General features: G+C 44.7%; 1 protein-coding gene across 1 annotated transcript in view; it reads left to right on the top strand.

Moving 5' to 3' along the window:
- The first annotated feature begins 1,044 nt into the window (after nucleotides 1-1,044).
- Nucleotides 1,045-22,647, top strand: part of PKD1L2 (polycystin 1 like 2) — a 98,030-nt gene continuing 76,427 nt past the window's right edge. The window contains 7 exon segments of the mRNA XM_049863770.1: nucleotides 1,045-1,345; nucleotides 3,469-3,633; nucleotides 6,395-6,580; nucleotides 10,772-10,882; nucleotides 16,965-17,112; nucleotides 18,017-18,246; nucleotides 20,845-21,249. Coding sequence (XP_049719727.1) covers nucleotides 1,045-1,345; nucleotides 3,469-3,633; nucleotides 6,395-6,580; nucleotides 10,772-10,882; nucleotides 16,965-17,112; nucleotides 18,017-18,246; nucleotides 20,845-21,249 — 1,546 coding nt within the window.

The following is a 22,647-nucleotide window of genomic DNA, read 5'->3' as shown; positions in this document are numbered from 1 at the left end:
TATATAAAAGCCACAACAACAGGCTCAAACGAACCAACGATCATGAAGAAGGCGCAGGACTGGGTAATATTTCATTCTGTTATACTTAAGGTTGCCATGGGTTGAAGCCAACTTGACAGCAGCTAACAACAACCAAACTAAAATTCCTAGAGGTTCAATTGCTGCATCATGGGGTTTTTTGCATTTTAATCTTTGACATGTATTGTCAAGCTGCCTGATGTAGAAGTTATATTGCTTTACACTCTCATCATCCATGGGTGAGAGTTCCTATTTCCCTACATCTTGGGGTATGTTTGGAAATATTGTTAGGGGCCAGATCATACAGAGCATTGTATACAAGTTTGAACTTGATCCACAGACCATGGAAGCCCATTGTTGGGTTTAGGCAGAGGGTGACAATGGTCAGGGTTGATTTTTGAAAGGAAGCTTATTTTCATGATGACATCAAATAAATTTTATAGGGAGTTTTTATTCTCCAACAGGCATGAGTGATAACGTGGTGAGTCAGAGAGTGATACAAATATTCATTAGGATTTAAGCCATGTTGGGGAGAGAATGTTTATCATTTGAGTACAGCTGCTACTGTAGACAATAGGATTGGACATGGGTCCAACTTGATTTCTTCCCATTCCCGTAATTCTAACTTTCCGGCCATTTTTCTTTTATCACATGCTTCCCACATGCTGATGGCTTCTCATGAAACATTTGGCCCTCAAGGGTAATGATGTAAGATCAGTAGAAAGGGATTTTTATCGGAAGCTAACAGTTGACTGAATGACAAACAGACAGGTGATATAGCAACTTTATCATTCTCTAGAAGACCATCTTGCGAATTAATTAGAGATTTAGAGCACTAAACAAAGAGCTGGGTGAGGCAAAAATGCAGACACATTCATGCAGAATCTTTTCTTTACAAAACCAAAGGTAGCCACCATTAGGTGATGCAAAGAGAGAAGGAAAGACTGATGGTGGGTGATTGTGAAGAAACAGTATATGAGGGACCAGGGAGTATGCTCCATCAAACACTCCAAGAGTGGCTCAAGGATGAGTGCCGTGGGCTTAGTGCTCCTGGAACTTGTTCTGGGTTTTAGGGCCACGACTGCTGGGCCAGAGGAGGACAGCTTTTGCTCTAAGAGCCAGGTGGCCTTCAGAGATGCTTGCTATGAATTTGTACAACTTGGACTCACTTTCCGTGGTGCCCAGGGCTGGTGCGAGGGGCAAGGAGGCCATTTGATCTTCGTTCGGGATGAAGCCACCCAGCAGTTTCTGCAGAAGTGCATCTCCCAGGACAGGGAATGGTGGATCGGGCTTACAGGGAACTTGGAGCCAAATGGAACCACAGAAGGTAGGGACTGGGCTAGCTATGTTGTATGGGAAGCTTGTGGTTGCAGTTCTCACCATCACTTCTCGTGCAGAGCTCCACAGAGCAAATTAATCTTCTCAATTCAAGAAAGGAAGTAATTCGGGTACAGTAGCTAGTACATTGGCAAGAGATGTGAAGTAATTTGGGTATAGTACCTAGCACAGAAGGAGACCTGGTGGCACAACAGTTAACTGCTCAGCTGCTAACCAAAAGGTCAGCTCTGTGGGAGGAAGAACTGGTGATCTGCTCCCATAAAGATTACAGCCTAGAAAACCCTATGGGGCAGTTCCACGCTATCACATGGGGTTGCTATGAGTAGAAAATTGACTCGACAGCTCCTAACAACGACAACCTAACACAGAATCCAGCACATAGCTGATACTCTAGAAATGCCAGTTTCTTTGCATGAGCCTAATAACAGCTAGGACTTCGTCCTAGAATAGTGTGGGACACTATCCTGAGTGCTTTATGTCCCTTATGGTGCTGAATCTTTACAACTGATTAGATAATTACTACCGTTGTCAATGATGAGGAAACTGAGCCTCAGAAAATTATTACTAAGCTGTTTTCAAAGGGCTTCCACATGTTTTTCCGCCACTTGTGATGAGATTAAAGAGGTTAAGCATCTAGCACAGCTCAGTGCACATCAGAGTCTCATTTTAATGGTCTTCCCGAAACTCTTACTTAACCATCACTCTATGACCCCCCCCACCCAGCCCAGATACAGTCAGGTGAGTTCTTCTCTATGTACCTGTAGGACCCTGCCCATGCTTCTCTGAGAACACTTTGGGCATGGCTTAATTATCTAAGTGTCTGTCTTTCCCCCAACTATGAGCCCCTCGGGGAAAGGAATGAGGTTCTGGTCGTTTTTATTGCCCTCCTCTGGTCCACAGCAGAGAATAAACAAATGGACATTTTTATTTCATCCTTATCCCAACCCCACAAGGTGGGCATTTGATACTCTTTTATTTTATTTTATTGTGGTAAAATATATATAACAAAAAGTTTATAGAAAAATTTGGGAACTGTTAATGGTAATAGTCCAACAACATGATGAATGTAATTAATGTCACTGAACCGTACATGTGAAGATGATAGAAATGGCCAATGTTTTGTTACCTATATACTTTCTGCAATTTTTTAAAAAAGTTTGCCATTTTAACCATTTTTAAGTGCACAGTTCAGTAACATTACTTATACTCACCATGTTGTACAACCATCACCGATTATTTTTCATCACCCTGAAAAGAAACTCAGTATCTCTTCTGCAATAACTTCCCATTCTCCTCTTCCCCCAGCTACTGGTTCCACTAATAGACTTTGGTCTCTATACATTTGCTTATTTCATATAAGTGAGATCTACAACATTTGTTCTTTTGCATGTGGCTTATTTCACTCAGATAGTGTTTTCAAGGTTCATCCATGTTGTAGCATGCATCAGGACTTCATTTCCCTTTATCACAGAATAATATTCCATTGTATGGATGGACCACATTTTGTTTTTCCATTCATCTGTTGATAGACTCTCGGGTTGTTTCCAGGTATTGTTACTCATGACACCTCTTCAACAGTCATCAGTGTATTTGAAGCTCTGAGGAAGTGCTTCCATTTTATCTCAGCACTCCCTGAAGATATGCGACTAGAAACCCTACTCCTGGGTAGAACACCTTTTACTATCCTGGGGACACTAGCATTCTATGCTCTTTTAGATTATGGTTAGACAGCACTAGAAAGCATCATTTATTTAAGCAAACAACCTTTTATGTGCTCTTCTATTTGGTGTCCCTGTTTTTAGGTTAAGTTCTCATGTTTGAAGACAATGGTTAGGAAATGCCCCTTCCCTCCAGGGAAAAGAGAGACCTCCAACCTCTCAATGTACTTGGAAACCCTGGTGGCATAGTGGTTAAGTGCTATGGCTGCTAACCAAAAGGTTGGCAGTTCAAATCCACCAGGTGCTCCTTGGAAACTCTATGGGTCACCATGAGTCAGAATCCACTTAATGACAACGGATTTACTCAACACTTAGGAGTTGAGCTAAAGGCAAGTTCTGCACAGAGAAGGGGTAAGAAGAAAGTTGTCGAGTCCTGATGTTGTTCCCCTCTCAGGGCCAGAAACTTGGTTGGACACCTCCAATGTGACCTACAGCAACTGGGGTGGAGGGCAGGCTGAGCCTGCCCCCAACACCTGCGGCTACATTGGGAAAGGCCCTTTGTCCGAGTGGGCCACAACAGACAACTGCTCCCAAGTGTTCGCCTTCATCTGTGAGTCTGGTGAGTCAGCTGTGTGGGGATCCTCCCTCCCACCTCCCTCTCTTCCTCCCTTCCTGCTGGCCCACCTTCTCCAGCTGGGTCTCTTTCTCTTCTCTTTCTGCCTCCATCTCTCTGACCCTCTCTTTCTCTATCTCCCCCCTTCTCTGTCTCTCTCCATTCTCTCTTGAGGTTTCTTTTCTTCTCACTCTCTCTGTTTCTGTTCCTGGCTCTCTCTCTCTCTGTATCTGTGTGTGTCTCTCTCCCTGTATCTGTGTGCGTCGCTCTCTCTGTCTCTCTCTCTCTCTGTCTGCCTGTTTAAGTGCCTGTCTTCTGGGTTTTTCTATGTTACTTCTCTGTCTCTGACTGTCTCTCTGTCTCTTACTCTGTCTTCCTGAGTCCCTGTCTTCCTTTTTCAATGCCTACCTAGCTGTATTTTTCTGTGTCTCTATTTTTCTCTCAGCTTCTAACTTGGTCTCTTTCCATCTCTGCCTCTCCCCCTGTCTCTCTCTCTGCCTGCCTGTCTCTCCCGGTGTGATGCTTGTCTCTCTGTGTCTCCCTCCCACATGCACTCTCTCCAGTGAACTTGCCTGCCTCCCTGCCTCCCTGCCTCCCTGCCTCCCTGCCTCACTGTCTCTGTCTCCCCTCTAGCACAAAGATATCGAGGGGAAAACACTCCCACCTCTACTTAATCCCCCTGTTCCCATGCTTCCTATGCGGGGAGACGGGCACCCACAGTGCTGCTACCTCTCATCCCGTGACTCCTGCCACCCCACCAGCCTGGGTCTCCCCTCCTAAATCTACCCCATGCCAACCTCCCGAGTTCCTGCATGCTCTGTTCCTGTACCCTTTCCAGCAATGCCCACCATGGGCTCCTCCTGCAGGCCCCCCTGAGAGTCCTGACAGGAGCTGCCTGTGGCCCCAGTCTAGGTCCTGCCTGCCATGCAGGCCCTGGTCTCTGAGCTGAGCCACTGCTGTCCAGGCTGCCCCATGGCCCTCTGACACTGCTTCTCTGATGTGCTCAGAGCCTTCAAGTTGGCCTGACAGAAGCTTCTGGGCTTCCTGGACGCAGCCCCCTCCCCAGCTCCTGGCCCCTCTCTGAGTTTTGAACCCTTAAAGGGGCCTCTGCTCAATTCCCCTTTTGCCCAGTTCAAAATAGATGCCACATATGTTTAAATCCCTTTGAAGGCTAACTACGAGAACTTGGAAGCTTCCCAGGAACTGTATGTTATAACTTTCCCTCTCTTCTTGTCACAGCCATCACCTCCCACATCCATCAAGCCTGGCTCTTAGAATCTGTCAGCCTGGGGGTCTTGGAGCCCCTGGCGTAGAGGTAACATTATGAATAGCTACCGTTTATCCTGCAGGAGTTCCATGCTGAGCTAAGCACTGAGGGTGCATTTATTCATCACAACAATAGAAGTAACTCCTATGAGACCCATTTTTAAGTGAAGCTCGAAATGGGGAAGTGCCTTGCCCAGGTCACACATCTGGGAAGTGACAGAGTTGAGGATTGAACCCAGGTTTGCCTGTGGTCAGAGAGAGAGTGGGGCTATGAGCTGAGGGTGTGGGCAGCCTCTAGAAGCTGGAAAAGGCAAGGAAATGTATTCTCCCCTCAATCCTCCAGGATGGACAAAGCCCTGCTGACATATCAATTTTAGCCCAGTGAGACCCATATGGACTTCCGGCTCAGCACTGTCAGAGGATAAATCTGTGTAGTTGCAAGCCACTAAGCCTGTGGTAATCTGCTACAGCAGCAACAGGAAACTAATTCAGATTTTGGTCTTAACTCCTGCCCTGTGACCTTCTGACCAGGCAGACGGGCCTAAGTTGGAATTCAGCATTTCCCACATTTTGGCTGTTAGCACCTGAGCCAGGTCAGGCCTTACCAACAGATGTGTACTGAGCCATGAGCAAGTGACCTTGCTGACCCCAATACTTTTAACTATAAAATCGGGAGGATAATAATACAGCTAATAGGGTTGAAATTGCTTACTCATTCAACAAATTTTTATTTAGCACCTAGCCAGGCACTGTTTCAAGATAAGGCTCAAGGAAAGCATTCAAAACAGGGGAAATAAAATGGCTACTTTATAGTCCTTACTCTACATGTTTGAACTAATTTAATCCTCCAAACAACCCCATGGAGCCCTGGTGGCACAGTGGTTAAGAGCTCAGGCTGCTAACCAAAAAGTTGCCAGTTCGAATCCACCAGCTGCTCCTTAGAAACCCTATAGGACCTGTCCTATAGGGTTGCTATGAGTCAGAATTGACTTGACAGCAACAGTTAACAACCCTATAAGGAGCCCTGGTGGCACAATGGTTTACTGCTTGGCTGCTGGCCAAAAGGTTGGTGGTTCAAATCCATCCAGAGGTTCCTGGGAAGATAAACCTGGCAATCTGCTTCTGAAAGGTCACAGCCTTGAAAACGCTATGGAGCACAGTTCTACTCTGACACACATGGGGTCAGAATTGACTCAAAGGCAACTAATGACAACAGTGATCCTATGAGGTGTGGTATTGATAGTCCATGTTTACAGAGGAGGCACCGAGAAGCTAACTAATTTTCAGAAGGTTACACAACCAGTACAAAGATGGGCTGGATCTGACCCCAGGTAGTCTGGCTCCAGAGAGAAACTCTTGACCACCACCTTGTATTTCTCACCCCCGCTGAGCCGGCCCCTGTAGGGTCCTTGCATCTCACAGCCCTGATCTCCGAGAACCCTCCAGACGTAGCCCATCTGTGGATTGCGCCCTCCTAAGGTGTTGCCTTCCCCTCCCACAGGTGTCGGCCAGAGCCTGGCCTGTGACGGCTTCAATGCCACCATGGACTGTGGCTCAGGGGAGGTAATCCAGATGCAGGATGCCTTCTACGGGCGCCAGGCCCCCCACTACTGTACCCAGGACACTGGGCGCCCCACAGACCTGGAGGAGGAGTGCAGCTGGGTCAGTGTGAAGGACGAGGTGGCAGGTAGGGCCCCAAGCGCTCCGCGTCTCTGGCTATGAGCAGAGGGCAGATTCCAGTATTCTGTGCCCAAGGGTGCCCAGCAAAAGCATCCAGGAGGCTTTAACTATCCTCACGTCTGAGCTTGGGCCTCAAACACATGGGAAAGCTAGCCAGTCTCTGCCCACAGCACCGAGTAGAGAAGCTCCATCGCTGGACATGGAAACTGGTCCTGAGAAACCGGTCCTGGTACATTGGGTGAACATTTTGCTAGAAACATTGCTTTGCTTTTTTAATTTTTTAAATTTTGAAATGTTTTAAACATATAGACAAAAAAATTTTTTTCAGTGAACTCGCATATACCCATTACTCAACTTTTTCAATCGCGATATTATGACATATTGGTTTAAGATTCCCTGATTTAAACAAAATGAATATGGCATTATGGGTACAGCTGAGGGCCTATGTGCCCCTCCCTGGTCCTACTCCTGTCACAAATTCAGTGTTTATTAATCATATGCATTGTGTTCTCTTTTTGCCTTCCATTTATGAATCCCTAAACGCAATGGGTAAGAGCACAGCTGCTAACCAAAAGGTTGGCTGTTTGAATCTACCACCCACCCCTTGGACTGTATGGAGCAGTTCTACTCTATCCTGTAGGGTCTCTGTGAGTCAGAATCAACTCAACAGCAACAGGTTTCAATGGGTTTTAAACATTATCTAAGGAAGTCTGGTGGCACAGTTGTTAAGTGTTCAGCTGCTAACCGAAAGGTCGGTGGTTCGAACCCACCAGCCTCTCCGTGAGACAAAGATGTGGTTTTCTGCTTCCATAAAGATTTGCTGTTATGTTGTTAAGTGCCATCAAGTTGGTTCCAACTCATAGCAACCCTATATACAACAGAACAAAACACTTTCAAGTCCTGAACCATTCTCACAATTGTTGCTATGTTTGAGCCCTTTGTTGCAGCCACTGTGTCAATCCATCTCATTGAGGGTCTTCCTCTTTTTTGCTGACCCTCTACTAAGCATGATGTCCTTCTCCAGGGACTGGTCCCCCCTAATAACATGTCCAAAGTACGTAAGACAAAGTCTCGCCATCCTCACCAACGGCATAATTTAAGGACATAAAGATTTACAACCTTGAAAACATTACAGGGCAGTTCTACTCTTTCCTATAGGGTCGTTGTGAGTCGATTCCAACTCATAGCGGCAGTGGATTTGGTTGTTTTGAAACATTATATAGCATTGTTTTGTAGGGTTTAATGTTTATATAAACGATATTGTATGTGTCATTCTGTGATTTGCTTTTTTCTATTTTGTTTTGGTTTTTGCTCAACATCTTGATTTTGAGACGTAGCATTCATCTTGACACATCAGTTTAGTTTATTCTTTTCATCCGTAATGTGCCTGCTCTCCTGTTTCGGAACCTATGGGTTGTTTCTTAATCTTTGCTCTCGTAAACTACGTTGAAACAAACATTCTTGGTGATATCTCTGGTTCATGTGGAAGAGTTTCTTGAGGACTTGGTTTTTCTGAATCAGATTAAATCTGATTCTGAGCAGCACTTGCCAGGGTGACAAGGAATTCATCGTCCTTGTCACAGGGGCCCCCTGTGCCCTCCCAGAAGGTGTGAAGGCCCCAGAGACTCCCAGCATCTGGAACATTAGGGAAGCCCTCACCTCTCTGCTGCTGTGGGCACTGTCCAGCTGCAGGGTCCTGCAAAGGTAGGCAGTCTGCTGCTTCTGGCTAAGGTGGCCACATGCCTATAAGCAGTTCCCCCTGAGGCTCAGCCTTTGCCCAAAGGCCCTGCCAAGATTCCAGGAGGGATGCCCATGACTGGTAGACCCTGCAGCTGGCTTCTCTCCCCATCTTGGGGACATACCCCTCCTTTCCCCACCAAAGGCCTTTGGATGATGGTGTTCTCACTCCCCTTGGAGTAGGAAAGGCTGGAATCAGCTAGCTGTTTCTGTCTATGTCTCCTTCTTGCTCCAGCATTCCCAATGCTATGGCTCCTCCAAAGAGGAAAGGCCTGAACTTCAGAGGCTGATGGAGGTGCCTCTCTCACCAGGGCACTGGATGGGGTGGGCGGGCGGGGGAGGGAGGAGGCTGTTACCTTAAAGGCTCAGCTGCAAGTTTCCAAATCATTGCAGCCAAGCTCCAGAGACCACTGCTAACGGGAGCCCCATACCCATTCTAAAAGGGTCAGAGGAGAGCTGTGCAGAGCCCTAGGGGTGTTCATCCATATCTAAGTGCCACGATCACTCATTTATTCAATCAGATGGTCAATAAACATTTATTGACTGCCAGCATTGTGCCATGCACTATCCTGGCTCTGTGGATACAGAGATGAATAAAGCACAGCCTGTTTTTCAAAGCGCTCACAGCCTAATGGGGAGATGGATATGTACACAGGCAATTACCTAACCTCGTGCTAAGTGCTACAACAGAGGGGAGCAAAAGGTACTATTTATCTACTCATGCAAAAATGCTTATTGAGTTCCTACTATTGTGCCAGGTACTGTTCTGTGTGCTGGGGATATCACAGTGAACAAATAAAACTCCACACTCTCTTAGAGATTATAGTCTAGTGCCATGGCTGCATATACCAAAAAAAAAAAAAAAAAAAAAAACCAGGAGTAGTTAATTCAGATTGAAAGATGTATCAGTCAAGGTCCCATCAAGAAAAGAGAAATCATCCTAGATCTTTCAACAGAGGGAATTTAATGCAGGGAACTGGTATATCACATAATGGAGGTGCTAAGAAGCCTCACAGGGGGTGATGATGGAGCCTTGAGATTAGCAGCAACAGAAAGCTGTTACTAACCCTAGGGATTGTAGGGATGACAGGAGGAGGTAGTCTTACCAAAAGTAGAAGTCAGGACCATCAAGAAGGTGCTAAAAAAAAAAAAAAGAAGAAGAAGGTACCAAAACCATGGTGGAGTCTGTCCTGTTGGAGCTAGGACCATGGAGGAAGAACCTGCCCAGAAAGAGCTGGAGCCACAGAAGAGCCTCAGTGAGAGAGAGGACAAGAAGTACCTTCTTACCTCTTCCTGCCCATTGTAGGCAGAATTATGGCCTCTAAGAAGAAGATTCTATACCCTAATCCTGGGGCCTTTGGATCTAATGAGATACCATGACCATGAATATGCTACCTTACATGCCTAACGGGACTTTGCAGATGTAATTGGGTGGGTTTTTAATCTGTTGATCTTAAAGTACAGAGATTTTTGTGGATTATCCAGGTAGGTATAATCTGATCACATAAGCCCTTAAAAGCAAAGCAGTTCCTCTGGCTAGAAGCAGAAAAATGATGAGGGAAAAAAGAAGGAAGTAAGATAGGTTCCAGGTATGAGATGGATTTGATGCACTGTTGTTGGTCTGAGATGTAGGGACCATGTACAATGACTAGAGAGAGGCCTTTAGGAGGTAAGGGTGCCCCCTGGCTGATGACCAGCAAGGAAGGAGAACCTCAGTCCCAGGAACTGAATTCTGCCAATAACAAGAATATGATTAGAAGCAGAAGGAGACCCTACAGAAAGGAAGACAGCCCTGCTGATGCCTTGATTTCAACCTTATGATACCCTGAGAAGAGCCCAGGCAAGCCTACCCAGACTTGTGACCTACACGACTGTGAGATAATAACTTTGTGTTGCATTAAGCCACCAAGTTTGTGGTAACTTGATAAAACAGAAAGAGGAAACTAATACACTGCCCTCTAGTCTTCCATCCAGTGCCTCCCACTGGCCAAACCTACTTGCCCAATCCTGCTTCCTCTCTGCCACTTCTCAGAGTATAGGTTTCTATTTCAGGCCAGGCCATCTGACTAGACGCTACTTGACCAGTGGTTCTCAAAGTGGGGTCCCAGACCAGCACCATCAACATCACCTGGGAGCTTATTAGAAACACCAGTTCTCAGGCTGTACTCCATACCTTCTGAATCAGAGAGGGGCCCGGCAAGCTGTGTTTTCACAAGCCCTCCAGGGGATTCTGGGGCACGCTGAAGTTTCTGGAGCGCTATGCTAAACCATTAGCTACATGCAGGCAGGAATTATTCTTCTAGTTCAGGGCCTGGCTTTGAGGAGACACCAATAGATACTTGTTGGGTGGCTGTGGTAAACGGATGGCTGGGAGGTCATTCAGCTGTTAAGCTCTGTCTGAAACAGACTCCCCTTTTGTCTTTCACCTCGCTCCCACTTCTTGGATGTGGGTACCTCCCAGGGCAGTGCCAGGGGCTGCAGGCATGCCAGGTGGCAGCAGACAGAACCTACTTTGGAGACCTTTGCCCTACTCTGGGCAGCTACTTGTGGGTGCAGTACCAGTGCCTGGAAGGTGAGTCCCCACCTTGCTTGGCTGTGGGGTTTCCATTTCTGTTTTGCAGCAGGAAGAGCCTCCCTCCTGGAGGCAGCTACCACCCATGCAGACCCATCAGCTGTACACTAAGAGACTTCCTCACCCAAAGGAGCTGCCCTGGAGCCGGATCGCCTCACCTTGTGGAGCCTCTTGGGGTAAACCATTCCAGGCTCCTGTTGCAAATGTTCTTTAGCAGAAACAAGCCATTAAGCCAGGAGTCAGAAAAAGGTTTTTTTGTGTGTCAGGACCCTTCAAATTAAATCTTAAGGGCAACACAATAACTATAACAGACAAAAAGAAGGCTGCCTGATTGAAAGGAGTCAAAATGTCCCTCTCTCCCACATCCCACACACACTCAACTACCACCCTTCCCATAAACACACAGGGACTTTTTAAAAATATCGAAATCTACGAAAATAACCCATGTTATCACAATTTAGGAGCCCTGGTGCCACAATGGTTAAGTGCTAGGCTGCTAACTGAAAGGTTGGCAGTTTGAACCTAACAGCCACAAAAGAAAAGACCTGGCGATCTGCTCCCACAAAGATTGCAGCCTAGGAAACCCTGTAGGGTAGTTCTACTCTGTCCTTCCTTCAGGGTCACTATGAGTCAGAATCAACTCAATGATACACAACAACGACAATCACAATTTACAAAAGCTTTATAAATTAAGAAGGAAAAGTCCTTCTCTTCAATTCTACAATCCCATTCCCCATAAGGAAACCACTGTTAACTGTTGTTCTAGGGTAAAAACACCACAAAGTTTAGTAAAGTAAAAAAGAAAAGTTTTATTCAGCATGTATTCAGAGGCAAAAGTGTGAAATCAGACAAGCCTGCTGCCAGAGCCATGTCTGCCCAAATCCAAAGAAATTATAGAATAGACAAAAGTGGGAAACGGACAAGCATGCTGCCACAGCCATGTCTGCCCGAGTCCAAGGAAATTTACAGTCATCAGTATATACTAAAATTACTAATGGGCAAAATCACTGAAAGCTTCACCTTTCCACAGATTGGCTAGAAACTGTGATCTTACATTTTAAATTGTCTTTCTTAACAATCATTGGTACAGGTTTCAGTAAGACAGTCAGGAGTCTTCCTTGGTCCAAAAAAATTTCTTTTCACTAAATACTGATAGAAAAAAGATAAGAATGGAAACTCCTGTGTTGTTTTATGATTTGTTTATGTGAAAGTTTCCCTAAAAGGTATTTTCCAATATTGTCCTAGCTATTGTCTTTATACCTCTGGGCCCAGTCAATGTGTCTTTATGAGTCCTTGTGAGTCCAGCTGGGTCACATTTTAGGACAGGGAGTAAAGGCTCCAATATTATCTCCTGAATCACTCTTTAAAATATATTCTTCCCTGCTGTTTTTTAACATTTACATACACATGGCTATCTGTATGCATTAATGTTGTTGTTGTTAGGTGCCATCGAGTCGGTTCTGGCTCATTGCGACACTATGCAAAACGGAATGAAACACTGCCCGGTCCTGTGCCATCCTCACAACTGTTGCTATGTTTGACCCAACTGTTGCAGCCACTGTGTCAACCCATCTCATTGAGGACCTTCCTTGTTTTCACTGACCCTCTACTTTACCAAGCATGATGTCCTTCTCCAGTAACTGATCCCTTCTGACACCATGTCCAAAGTATATGAGAAGCAGCCTCGCCATCCTTGCTTCCAAGGAGCATTCTGGTTGTACTTCTTCCAAAACAGATTTGTTTGTTCTTTTGGCAGTCCATGTATGTTCAATATTCTTCACCAACACCACAATTCAAAGGCATCAATTCTTCTTTGGGTTTCCTTATTCGTTGTCCAGCTTTTGCATGCATATGAGGCAATTGAAACCACCATGGCTTGGGTCAGGCACACCTTAGTCCTCAAGGTGACATCTTTGCTTTTTAACACTTTAAAGAGTTCTTTTGCAGCTGATTTGCCCAATGCAATGAGTCTTTTGATTTCCTGACTGCTGCTTCCATGAGTGTTGAAACCCTTGACAATGAAAATGAAACCCTTGACAACCTCAATCTTTTCTCTGTTTATCATGATGTTGCTTATTGGTCCAGTTGTGAGGATTTTCTTTATGTTGAGGTGTAATCTATATTGAAAGCTGTGGTCTTTGGTCTTCATTAGTAAGTGCTTCAAGTCCTCTTCACTTTCAGCAGCAAAGTTGTGTCATATGCATAACGCAGGTTGTTAGTGAGTCTTCCTCCAATCCTGATGCCCCTTCTTCTTCATATAGTCCAGCTTCTCAGATTATTTGCTCAGCATATAGACTGAATAAACCCACTCCCGTCGAGTCGATTCTGACTCATAGCGACGTATAAGGACAGAGTAGAACTGCCCCATAGAGTTTCCAAGGAGCGCCTGGTGGATTTGAACTGCCGACCTCTTGGTTAGCAGTCATAGCACTTAACCACTATGCCACCAGGGTTTCCATAGACTAAATAGGTATGGTGAAAGGATATAACCCTGACGTATACCTTTCCTGACTTTAAACCATGCAGTATCCCCTTGTTCTGTTCCAACGACTGCTTTTTGATCTATGTACAGGCTCCTTATGAGCACAATTAAGTGTTCCGGAATTCTCATTCTCTGCAATGTTATCCATAATTTGATATGATCCTCACAGTCAAATGCCTTAGCATAGTCAATAAAACACAGGTAAACATCTTTCTCGTATTCCGTGCTTTCAGCCAGGATCCATCTGACATCAGCAATGTTACCCCTGGTTCTATGTCTTCTTCTAAATCTGGCTTGAACTTCTGGCAGTTCCCTGTCGATATACTGCTACAGCCGCTTTTCAATGATCTTCAGCAAAATTTTGCTGGCATGTGATATTAATGATATTGTTTGATAATTTCCGCATTCTGTCGGATCACCTTTCTTGGGAATAGGCACAAATACGGATCTCTTCCAGCCGGTTAGCCAGGTAGCTGTCTTTAAATTTTCTTGGCATAGCCAAATGAGCACTTCCAGCCCTGCATCTGTTTGTTGAAATGTCTCAATTGATATTTCGTCAATTCCCAGAGCCTTGTTTTTCGCCAATGCCTTCAGTGCAGCTTGGACTTCATCCTTCAGTACCATCAGTTATTACTGATCATATGTTAACTCCTGAAATGGCTGAACATCAACTAATTCTTTTTGGTATAATGACTCTGTGTATTCCTTCCACGTTCTTTTGATGCTTCCTACGTCATTTAATGTTTTCCTTGTAGAATTCTTCAGTATTGCAACTCGAGGCTTGAATTTTTTCTTCAGTTCTTTCAGCTTGAGAAATGCTAAGCGCATTCTTTCCTTTTGGTTTTCTATCTCCAGCTCTTTGCACGTGTCATCATAATACTTTACTTTGTTTTCTCCTGCTGCCCTTTGAAATCTTTTCAGCTCTTTTACTTCATCATTTTTTCTTTTTGCTTTAGCTACTTGACGTTCAAGAGTAAGTTTCAGAGTCAAGTTTCTGACAACCATTTAGGTCTTTTCTCTCTCTTGTCTTTTTAATGACCTGTTGCTTTCTTCATGCATGATATCCCTGGCATCATTCCACACCTCATCTGGTCTTCAGTCATTAGTGTTCAATGCGTCGAATCTATTCTTGAGATGGTCTCTAAATTCAGGTGGGATATACTCAAGGTTCTACTTTGGCTCTTGTGGACATGTTCTAATTTTCTTCAGTTTCAACTGGAACTTGCATATGAGAATAGATGGTCTGATCTGCAGTCTGCCCCTAGCCTTGTTCTGACCGGTGATATTGGGCTTTTCCATCATCTCTTTCCACAGATGTAGTTGATTTGATTCCTGTATATTACATCTGGTGAGGTCCACATATTTGTATACATGTATAAATATACTTTTATAAAAACATAATCATGTTAAACATATTGGTCTACAACTTAATTTTTTCACTTAATAATATATACTGGGCATAGTTTCCAAGCCACTATCCTATTCTTTTCATGACTGCAGAGTTTTCCATCGTAAGATCATGCTGAAATTTAACCGGTTCCCCTACTGATGGACACTGAGGTTGCTTCCAGTTTTTTGTTGTTACATGTCAGGCTGCAGTGTTACTTCTTGTGCATATGCCTTTATATGTCTTTGGTATTATTTTTGGAGGACAGTTTCCCAGTATTAGGAATGCTGAATCATAGAGGATGTGCATTTTTAGTGTTAATAGATATTGTTAGATTTCCCTCCAGAATGGTTGAGTCAATTTACACTCCTAAGGGCTGTGTACAACAACGTTTCCCCTAAGGGTGTGAAATCACAACCTTAGTCATTGTCAGACAAATGGATGGGTCCAAACCGTTCCTTCTACTGAGGACAGGAGCAATAGGGCAAGCAGTTCGGAAAAGAAAAGATGAGTCAGGGAATGTTGGGGTCCTCAGGGGCCATGCGGGGGGAAGAGCTCTTGAGTGCAGAGGGAGAGAGGAACATACAAAGGGGAAGGCTGCATCACTTTCTGGGAAGAGTGGACCACGTGTTTTGGCAGCAATTTCCATTTGGCAGTTTTGTTAATGGACATTAAATTTTACAAAATCTTGAGCTTCAAAAACTGGCATGGAGGATGGGGTAAAGGAAGAAGAACTCCCTGGGGCTTCCCGGAGCCCTGGGCTCGTTTATGCAGCTCAGTCCTTTCTTTTCTGAGCACAAATGAGAAGAGAAAGGATATAAGAAGCTGAAAGGGTGCCCATGTCCTCTGGAGAGCTGCCAGCCATAGTGGTGCCATCACTACACAGAAACATAGCTTAGGGCAAGGGGTTCATTACGTCTAGCAACCACATGAACCAGAATTTCTATCCTAACCCTGCTTTCAAATATGTTGCCCCACTGTGAATCAGGATGCCCCAATTTCTGATTCCCGAAGGGAAGGGCTTTCTCCAGCTCCAGCAACTGTGCACAAGAGGATCTAGGTGCATCCTGAACAAGCTCTGGTAATTATGCTCACTCCAGCTCCACAACCAGGACATGACAGATTTCATATTAGCTCAAGGAAGTCCATTCTTCTTGTATTCAGTTTCTAGCACCCTTTCCCTTCTCATTCGTGCTGAGAAAAGGAAAGACTGAGCTATATAAATGAGCACAGGGCTCTGTGAAGCCCCAGGAAGTTCTTCTTCCTTTATCCCATCCTCCATGCCAGCTTTTGAAGCTCAAGATTTTGTAAAATTTAACATGCATTAAAAGGCCACTTCAGCCAAGATGAGTTTCTGAAAGTTGCTTTGCCTTTCGTCTTTTTAAACCAGGGCTTCAAACCAATTTGTTCTGGTTCAAAACCCCTGCTGAGAATTTGCATTTCCAACCCTGATATACTGAAACAGATCCTACAGTTTAACAAGATCCTCAGGTGATTCATACATATAATAAATTTTGAGAACTACTGTTCTACTAGTGGTTCTCAGAGTTGGTCCCTATTCAGCAGCATTAGCATCGCCTGGGAACTTGTTAGAAATGCAAATTCTCAGCAGGGGTTCAAACCAGAACAGCCAGTTTGAAGCCCTGTTTTAAACATTATAGAGTACATTTGGACAATCAATAGGATTCTGGCTAAATAAAGGTACGTTAAAAAAATAATAATAATTTTTTTTTAATGAAGCTGCTATAAACAATGAGGCAGCTCTATATGTCTTCATATAGAACAATCTCCAAGATACACTAAGCAAAAAAAATGCAAGGTGTAGAGTAGCAACTATAGGGTGTACCACTTGTGTAAACCAAAAAGTACATACGTGCTTGTGTACATGTGCATTTTTCTGGAAGGTGACAAAGGAAACTGGTTACTCTGGGGAGCAGAAGTGAAGGGGTCGAGGAGTGGGAGTAGAGGAGACACACTTTTCCTTTCACTCTATATTCTTTTATACATTTTGAATTCTGTACCTTGCTCATATTTTGCCTACTGATGAAAAATAAAATTCAGAAGAAATTTCAAAAGTAAAAAAAAAAAATTTTAAAACTTCAAAAGCCCTACGTAAAAATAAAAGACGTGTGGCTAGAAGAGAGTAGTTTTTAAACAGAAACACGCAACTTTGCTTTGCAATGACAAATGGCATGCTGTGTTTTGACCTGCAGGCCTCCAGCTGACAGTGTCCAACGAGAGTTTCATCTTTAAGAACATCACCATCTCCCTGACATGGCTCCTCTCTCCCTTCATCGGAAATCTGTCCTGTATAATTAGTATGGGAGATGGACACACTTTTGATCCTTACTACCCCCCCAGGTAAAAGGAATCTCTGACCTTTGATTTAGGTCGTATCAGTGAGTTTTTGATGCATAACAAACAACCCCAAAACTTAGTCATTTAAAACAGCATTTATTATTTCTCGTAGTTTTTGCACTGGCACATGGTTCTTCTTGTCTGGGCCAGCTCAGCTAGGGCTAGATGGTCTAGGAAGGCCTCACTCACATGTCGGGTGGTTAGCGGGGTGTCAGCTAGAGTCATATGTCTCTTATGACCCAACAGGCTAGCCTGGGCTTATTCACATCGTGGTGGAAGGGTTCCTAGCAGCAAGTGAGAGCAAGCCCAATGTGCAAGCACTTTTCCAATCTCTGCTTGTGTCACACTTTCTAAATGGCCCAATTAACCAAAGCAAGTTCCATGGCCAATCCAGCCCAGATTAAAGAGGTGGAGAAACAGACTCCACCTGTTGATGGAAGGGATGGCAGAACCACACTGAGGGGATCTGTGTGAGGCAGAGAGAGACTCAATTACAGAAAAGGCACATGGAGCCAGATATTTGAGTGATTCTGACTCAGGGCAACCCTATGTGTTACAGAGTAGAACCGCTCCATAGGGTTTTCTTGGCCAGGACTTTTCTTCCACAGTACTGCTGAGTGGGTTTGAACCACAAACCTTTAGGTTAGCAGTCGAGTGCAACTCATTTGTGCCATCCAAGGGACCTTATCCCTACCACTTCTCATCTCCTCCCAGACATCTCAATAGAACATCCTGTAACACCAACAATGTAGGTTTGTCATGTAGCATCTTTTTTTTTTTTTCCATCTTTTTATCTTTGGAAAAGCAAGGAAGGTGTGAGGTGCATGAGAGCATGCATGCGTGTGTATATGAATGTGTATGTTGGTGTGTAGCCAACACTGGTAATGTTTCTGACTGTTGCCGGCAGTTTGTCCAGCAATGTGATCTACCAGTTCACATCTCCTGGGGAATTCACAGTGTTTGCTGAGTGCACAACCAGCGAATGGCATGTGACAGCTCAGAAGCAAGTGACAATCCGAGACAAGATGGAGAGGCTCAGTGTGACTGGGTGTTCCAGGCTGTCCAAGTCAGAGAACAGCCATCTCTGTCAGACTGTCTTTGGGGACCCTCTCTGGATTCAGGTGGAGCTCGATGGAGGTGAGTCTGCAGAAATGGTCAAGTAAAAAGAAAACAAACCCGTTGCCATCGAGTTGGTTCCAACTCATAGTGACACAATAGTACAGAGTAGAACTGCCCCATAGGGTTTCCAAGGAGCCGCTGGTGGATTCAAACTGCTGACCTTTTGGTTAGCAGGTAAGCACTTAACCACTGTGCCACCAGGGCACCCTGTAAAATCCTTCTTAATTTCCTCCAAATCCATCCAACTCCTACCAGTTGCTATTGAGCTGACTCTGACTCATGGCGGCCCCACGTTAGTCCCCGTTTAACTCCTAGGCTTCTATAAATAATAACAACAATTGCTATCATTTATTGAATTACTTTGTAGCTTTAATTTATTCATTCGTTTAGCACCTAAAGTGTTCCAGGCACTTCTAAGTGCTTTACCTGTACTAGATTACTCTGTCCTCACAACCACCCTATGAGATACGTACTATTATCTCTATTTTACAGATGAAGAAATAGAGGCACAGAAAGATGAAGAAATTTGCCCAAAGTCACAAGGTTAGTGAGCTAGTAAGAGCTCCCAGCCTTCCAATGGCCCTTCTTTGCATGCCCATGTTCCCTTCATAAAAATTGTCATCAAAGTCAAAGCCACTTTCATTTGGGGGGGAATCTGAATAGGATGAAGTGGCACTGGGAGTACTACCAGCTGGGCATGAGACCATCTCAACACAGCCAACACTGACCAGCTTGGCACAATTATGTTGACCCCAGTCAGGGCTGATATTCAGCTGTACACACTGGTACAGCCATAACAGCAGTTATGGCTGGCATCCATTCTGATTCATCACAGTGTCTTTTCTGATTGGCCACAGAGACCATTCTGATTGGTTATCATGTCCACTTTGATTAGTCAAGACGTCCACTGATTGGTCAAGCTGTTCATTCTGATTGGTCATGGCATCCATTTTGGTTGGCATAGTATCTATTCTGATTGGTTATGGCATCCATTTGATTGGTCACTGTGTCCATTCTGATTGGGCACAGTGTCTATTCTGATTAGCATCCATTCTGATTGGTCACAATGTTCATTCTACTTCATCAGAGAATCCATTCTGATTGACTGGTGCCCACACAGTTTCAGTTGTTAAATACTTAAATATCACTTCTGCTCTCAGTAGAGAATCTCATGCTACAACTCACTGCCACTCAGAACAGCATCTTTCATCAAAGCACAGGCCTGGAGGGAGGTCTGTTGATATAAACTGTGCAACACAAAGCTGTGGAAATGAGGACTCGTCTCAGTTTGACATCACATACCACGTGGGGTCTCACTCATAGCCTTACTCATAGTTACTCATAGTAACTTAATGGAGCTATAAAGGGGCTTTCACACAGGGCTCATGGGAATACCTTCTGTTCTTGTGGGTTTGTTGGCTGAAGATGGATGATATGGGCACCTGGAGAAACTTAAAATAATCATTTATTTATTCATTCTACAAATATAATTTGGTGCCTACTCTTTGTCAGGTGCTAGGGAATCAGCAATAAACATGAAAATCAAGGTTCTTGCTGTCATGGGGATAACATCATCATCATTATCACCCAAACAAGAAATACAATAGCTTGGTTTCTATTGGAAAGAATCCTAATTTGTTGGTTTAAATCTGATTTTAAGAGTCAACCACAATATTCAGCGACCAGCTAGGACAACCAGCCCCAAACTATAAGGGAGTACCCATTTCAATGAGAACAGGCTGAGTCCTCACTTTGAACAGGGTTTCAGGGAGTCACCAGTGGAGTTAGAAGGAAATGGGTTCACCTATCCTGCTTAAAACAAGACTTGAGGCTAATTCTCATGCATGAAAATCATCCCTTAACTATCCATTATTGCTCCATTCTTCTCAAACTTTTATGTGTCTACAAATCACCAAGGGATCTGGTTAAAATGAAGATTCTGAATCAATATGTCTAGGTTGGATCCCAAGATTCTGCATGTCCAACAAGCTCCAGGTGATACCTATGCTGTTGGTCCAAGGACCAGGTTTTGAGTCACAAGGCTTTAAGGCTTGACTTCAAGTGATAGACCCAAATTGCTCCCTCCTTTCTCCTCCCTGCTGCTCCATTGCATAGTCTTTGTTTGGCTTGCTCATTTGTGACATCCTGATTCCTTCAAGCCTTCCCAACATTTACCAACTTCAGAAATATACTTCACATTGCAGGAAGGAGGCAGTTGAGAGGTACATGAGTCCACACCCACAAGAGATGCTCCCTTTTTAGACTTCCTCCCCCCAAGGATGCCCCTGTCAATAAACATTCTAATTTCTTAGTTAAATTTTTAAGTATATGGATAACACACGTGTAGTATAAACAAATTGGAATATGCAGATGAACCGAAAGGACACATAAATAAAAGCCACCAATTAATACAATACTCAGAAAAATAATCACTGTTAATATTTGGGGGTGCATCCTTACACATATCTATATCCATATCCATATCTATATACATAATTGACTTCAAAGCTTGAATCTGAACTATCACACTATAATCAACTGACTGTTGATTGGTTGATGGTATGACAGTGATGACTTCTGGTTAACAACATTCCGAAATTTTGCTTACCTACCTAGGAACAGGGGTGACTTACACTGTGCTGTCAGGTAACATAACCCTGACAGAGTACACCACCCTGAGGGGTCCACTTCCCTACAATCTGACCCTGGACAGAGAAGCCCAACAGGTGATGGGCCCAGGGATGCACCACCTGGAGATCCGAGCCATCAGCAACACCACCACCTCTGCGCTCTCTGGCAACATCACCGTCTACTTTATGGAGCCACTGTCAGGGCTGCAGGCCTCCTGGGCTTCTGACCATTTGGAACTTGGAGAGGACCTACTGATCAACATTTCAGTGGCTCACGGCACCCCTGAGGAGCTGACCTTTGAGGTGACAGGACTCAATGCAAACTTTTCCCAGGAAGAAGAGAGCTTTGGGGAATCATTCGGGATTTACCATGTGGCAGTTCCTGCTGAAGGTACTTGGGGTTGGTGGCTCCCCTTCCAAATCTTTCTCCACTTCCCTTTCTGATTTGGTGCCCAGGGTCTTGTCAGTAGTTTTTTGGCATGTCTTGGACACAAACATGATTCATAGCATCCAGCCTGGGTCACAACATAAGGAAGGGGTCTAGATATTATCTGCCCTCATGGAGCTTACAGTTAATCTTACAATCTTATACAATTGTGACAGGGGTTCTCAACCTCAGCACTATTGAGATTTTGGATCCATGGATCATGGTGGGGGGCCATCCTGTGCGTTGTAGGTTGTAGGCAGCTTCCCTGGCATCTACCCACTAGATGCTGATAGCAACTCCACCACCAGTCTTGACAACCCAAAATGTTCTCAGACATTGCCAAAAGCCCCCTGGGGGCAAAATTGCCTCAGGTTGAGAACCACTGGAAGAAAACAGACACATTCAGACTCCTTCCATCATTTTGAGAGGACAGCATGGTTTGGAAGGCTGCAATCCATGCCTTGGGGGAAGAGACAGGTAAAAACTGAAGGGTAGGAGAACTAGGGATGGAGAGGAGGAAGGGCCATACTGCTAGAATAGAAAACAGAGATAGAATGGATAGACTGGCTGGCACCAGCCAGGGAAAAAGGCCAGTGCAGACACTGTCATTAAATCTGGAGGCAATGTTGCATCTTGAGGACTAGGTGGAGAGGTCAGCAGGCAGGAATGTGATGGAGGTTCCAGAGTCTCCAGCCCACTCACAACCCTGCCCACAATTCCCGCCTGGATCTCTGAGGTATATAAGAGGGTAATACTGTGCAGGTGTGAGGTTACCATGCCCTCAACAATGGATGTGGCAAAGAGAAGGCAGAAGGCATAACACATTTGAGAAGAAAAACATTGGAGCTTTGCCAGGGACCAAGGGTCCAGCTTGACACAGGAAGAATCTATAAAATTTCCTCAGTGGGGAAGTTTTTCCTTGCAAATAGATCAAATCTTCACATGCCCTGTGACTTTTTTTGCTCACTTTTAGATGACAGACAGTTTTTTCCTCCTCCCCCAAGACCAACAGATTGGGACTACTCCAGGGATAAAGGAGGTGGGGAAGGAGGAAAGGGAGAAATAGGACAGGAACATTCTCACTTGGTGGTACTGGCGCAGTCCTAGCTGGCTTTGCTCTCTGGGTGCTGCAGAGGTTTGAAGCTGCCTCTTGTAGGAGCTTCTGTAGGCTCTTGAGGCCTCCTGCTGGGCCCCTTAGGCCACAGCTCCTGGGATGTCAGTGATGCCTCTCCTTCAGTGAATTCTTCTAGGTCACCCCCACAATCTCTGCTGGAGTCTTTTCATTCTCCCTACCTGTCCCCAAGGCCCACATCTTGTCCACAGAACACTCTTACCCACTCCTTGGGCTGCTTCCATTGGACT

Source organism: Elephas maximus, chromosome 21, assembly GCF_024166365.1.
Source record: "Elephas maximus indicus isolate mEleMax1 chromosome 21, mEleMax1 primary haplotype, whole genome shotgun sequence".
NCBI classification, from domain to species: Eukaryota; Metazoa; Chordata; class Mammalia; order Proboscidea; family Elephantidae; genus Elephas; species Elephas maximus.
Note: the sequence above shows the minus strand (reverse complement) of the source record. Positions and strands in the feature narration are given on the sequence as shown.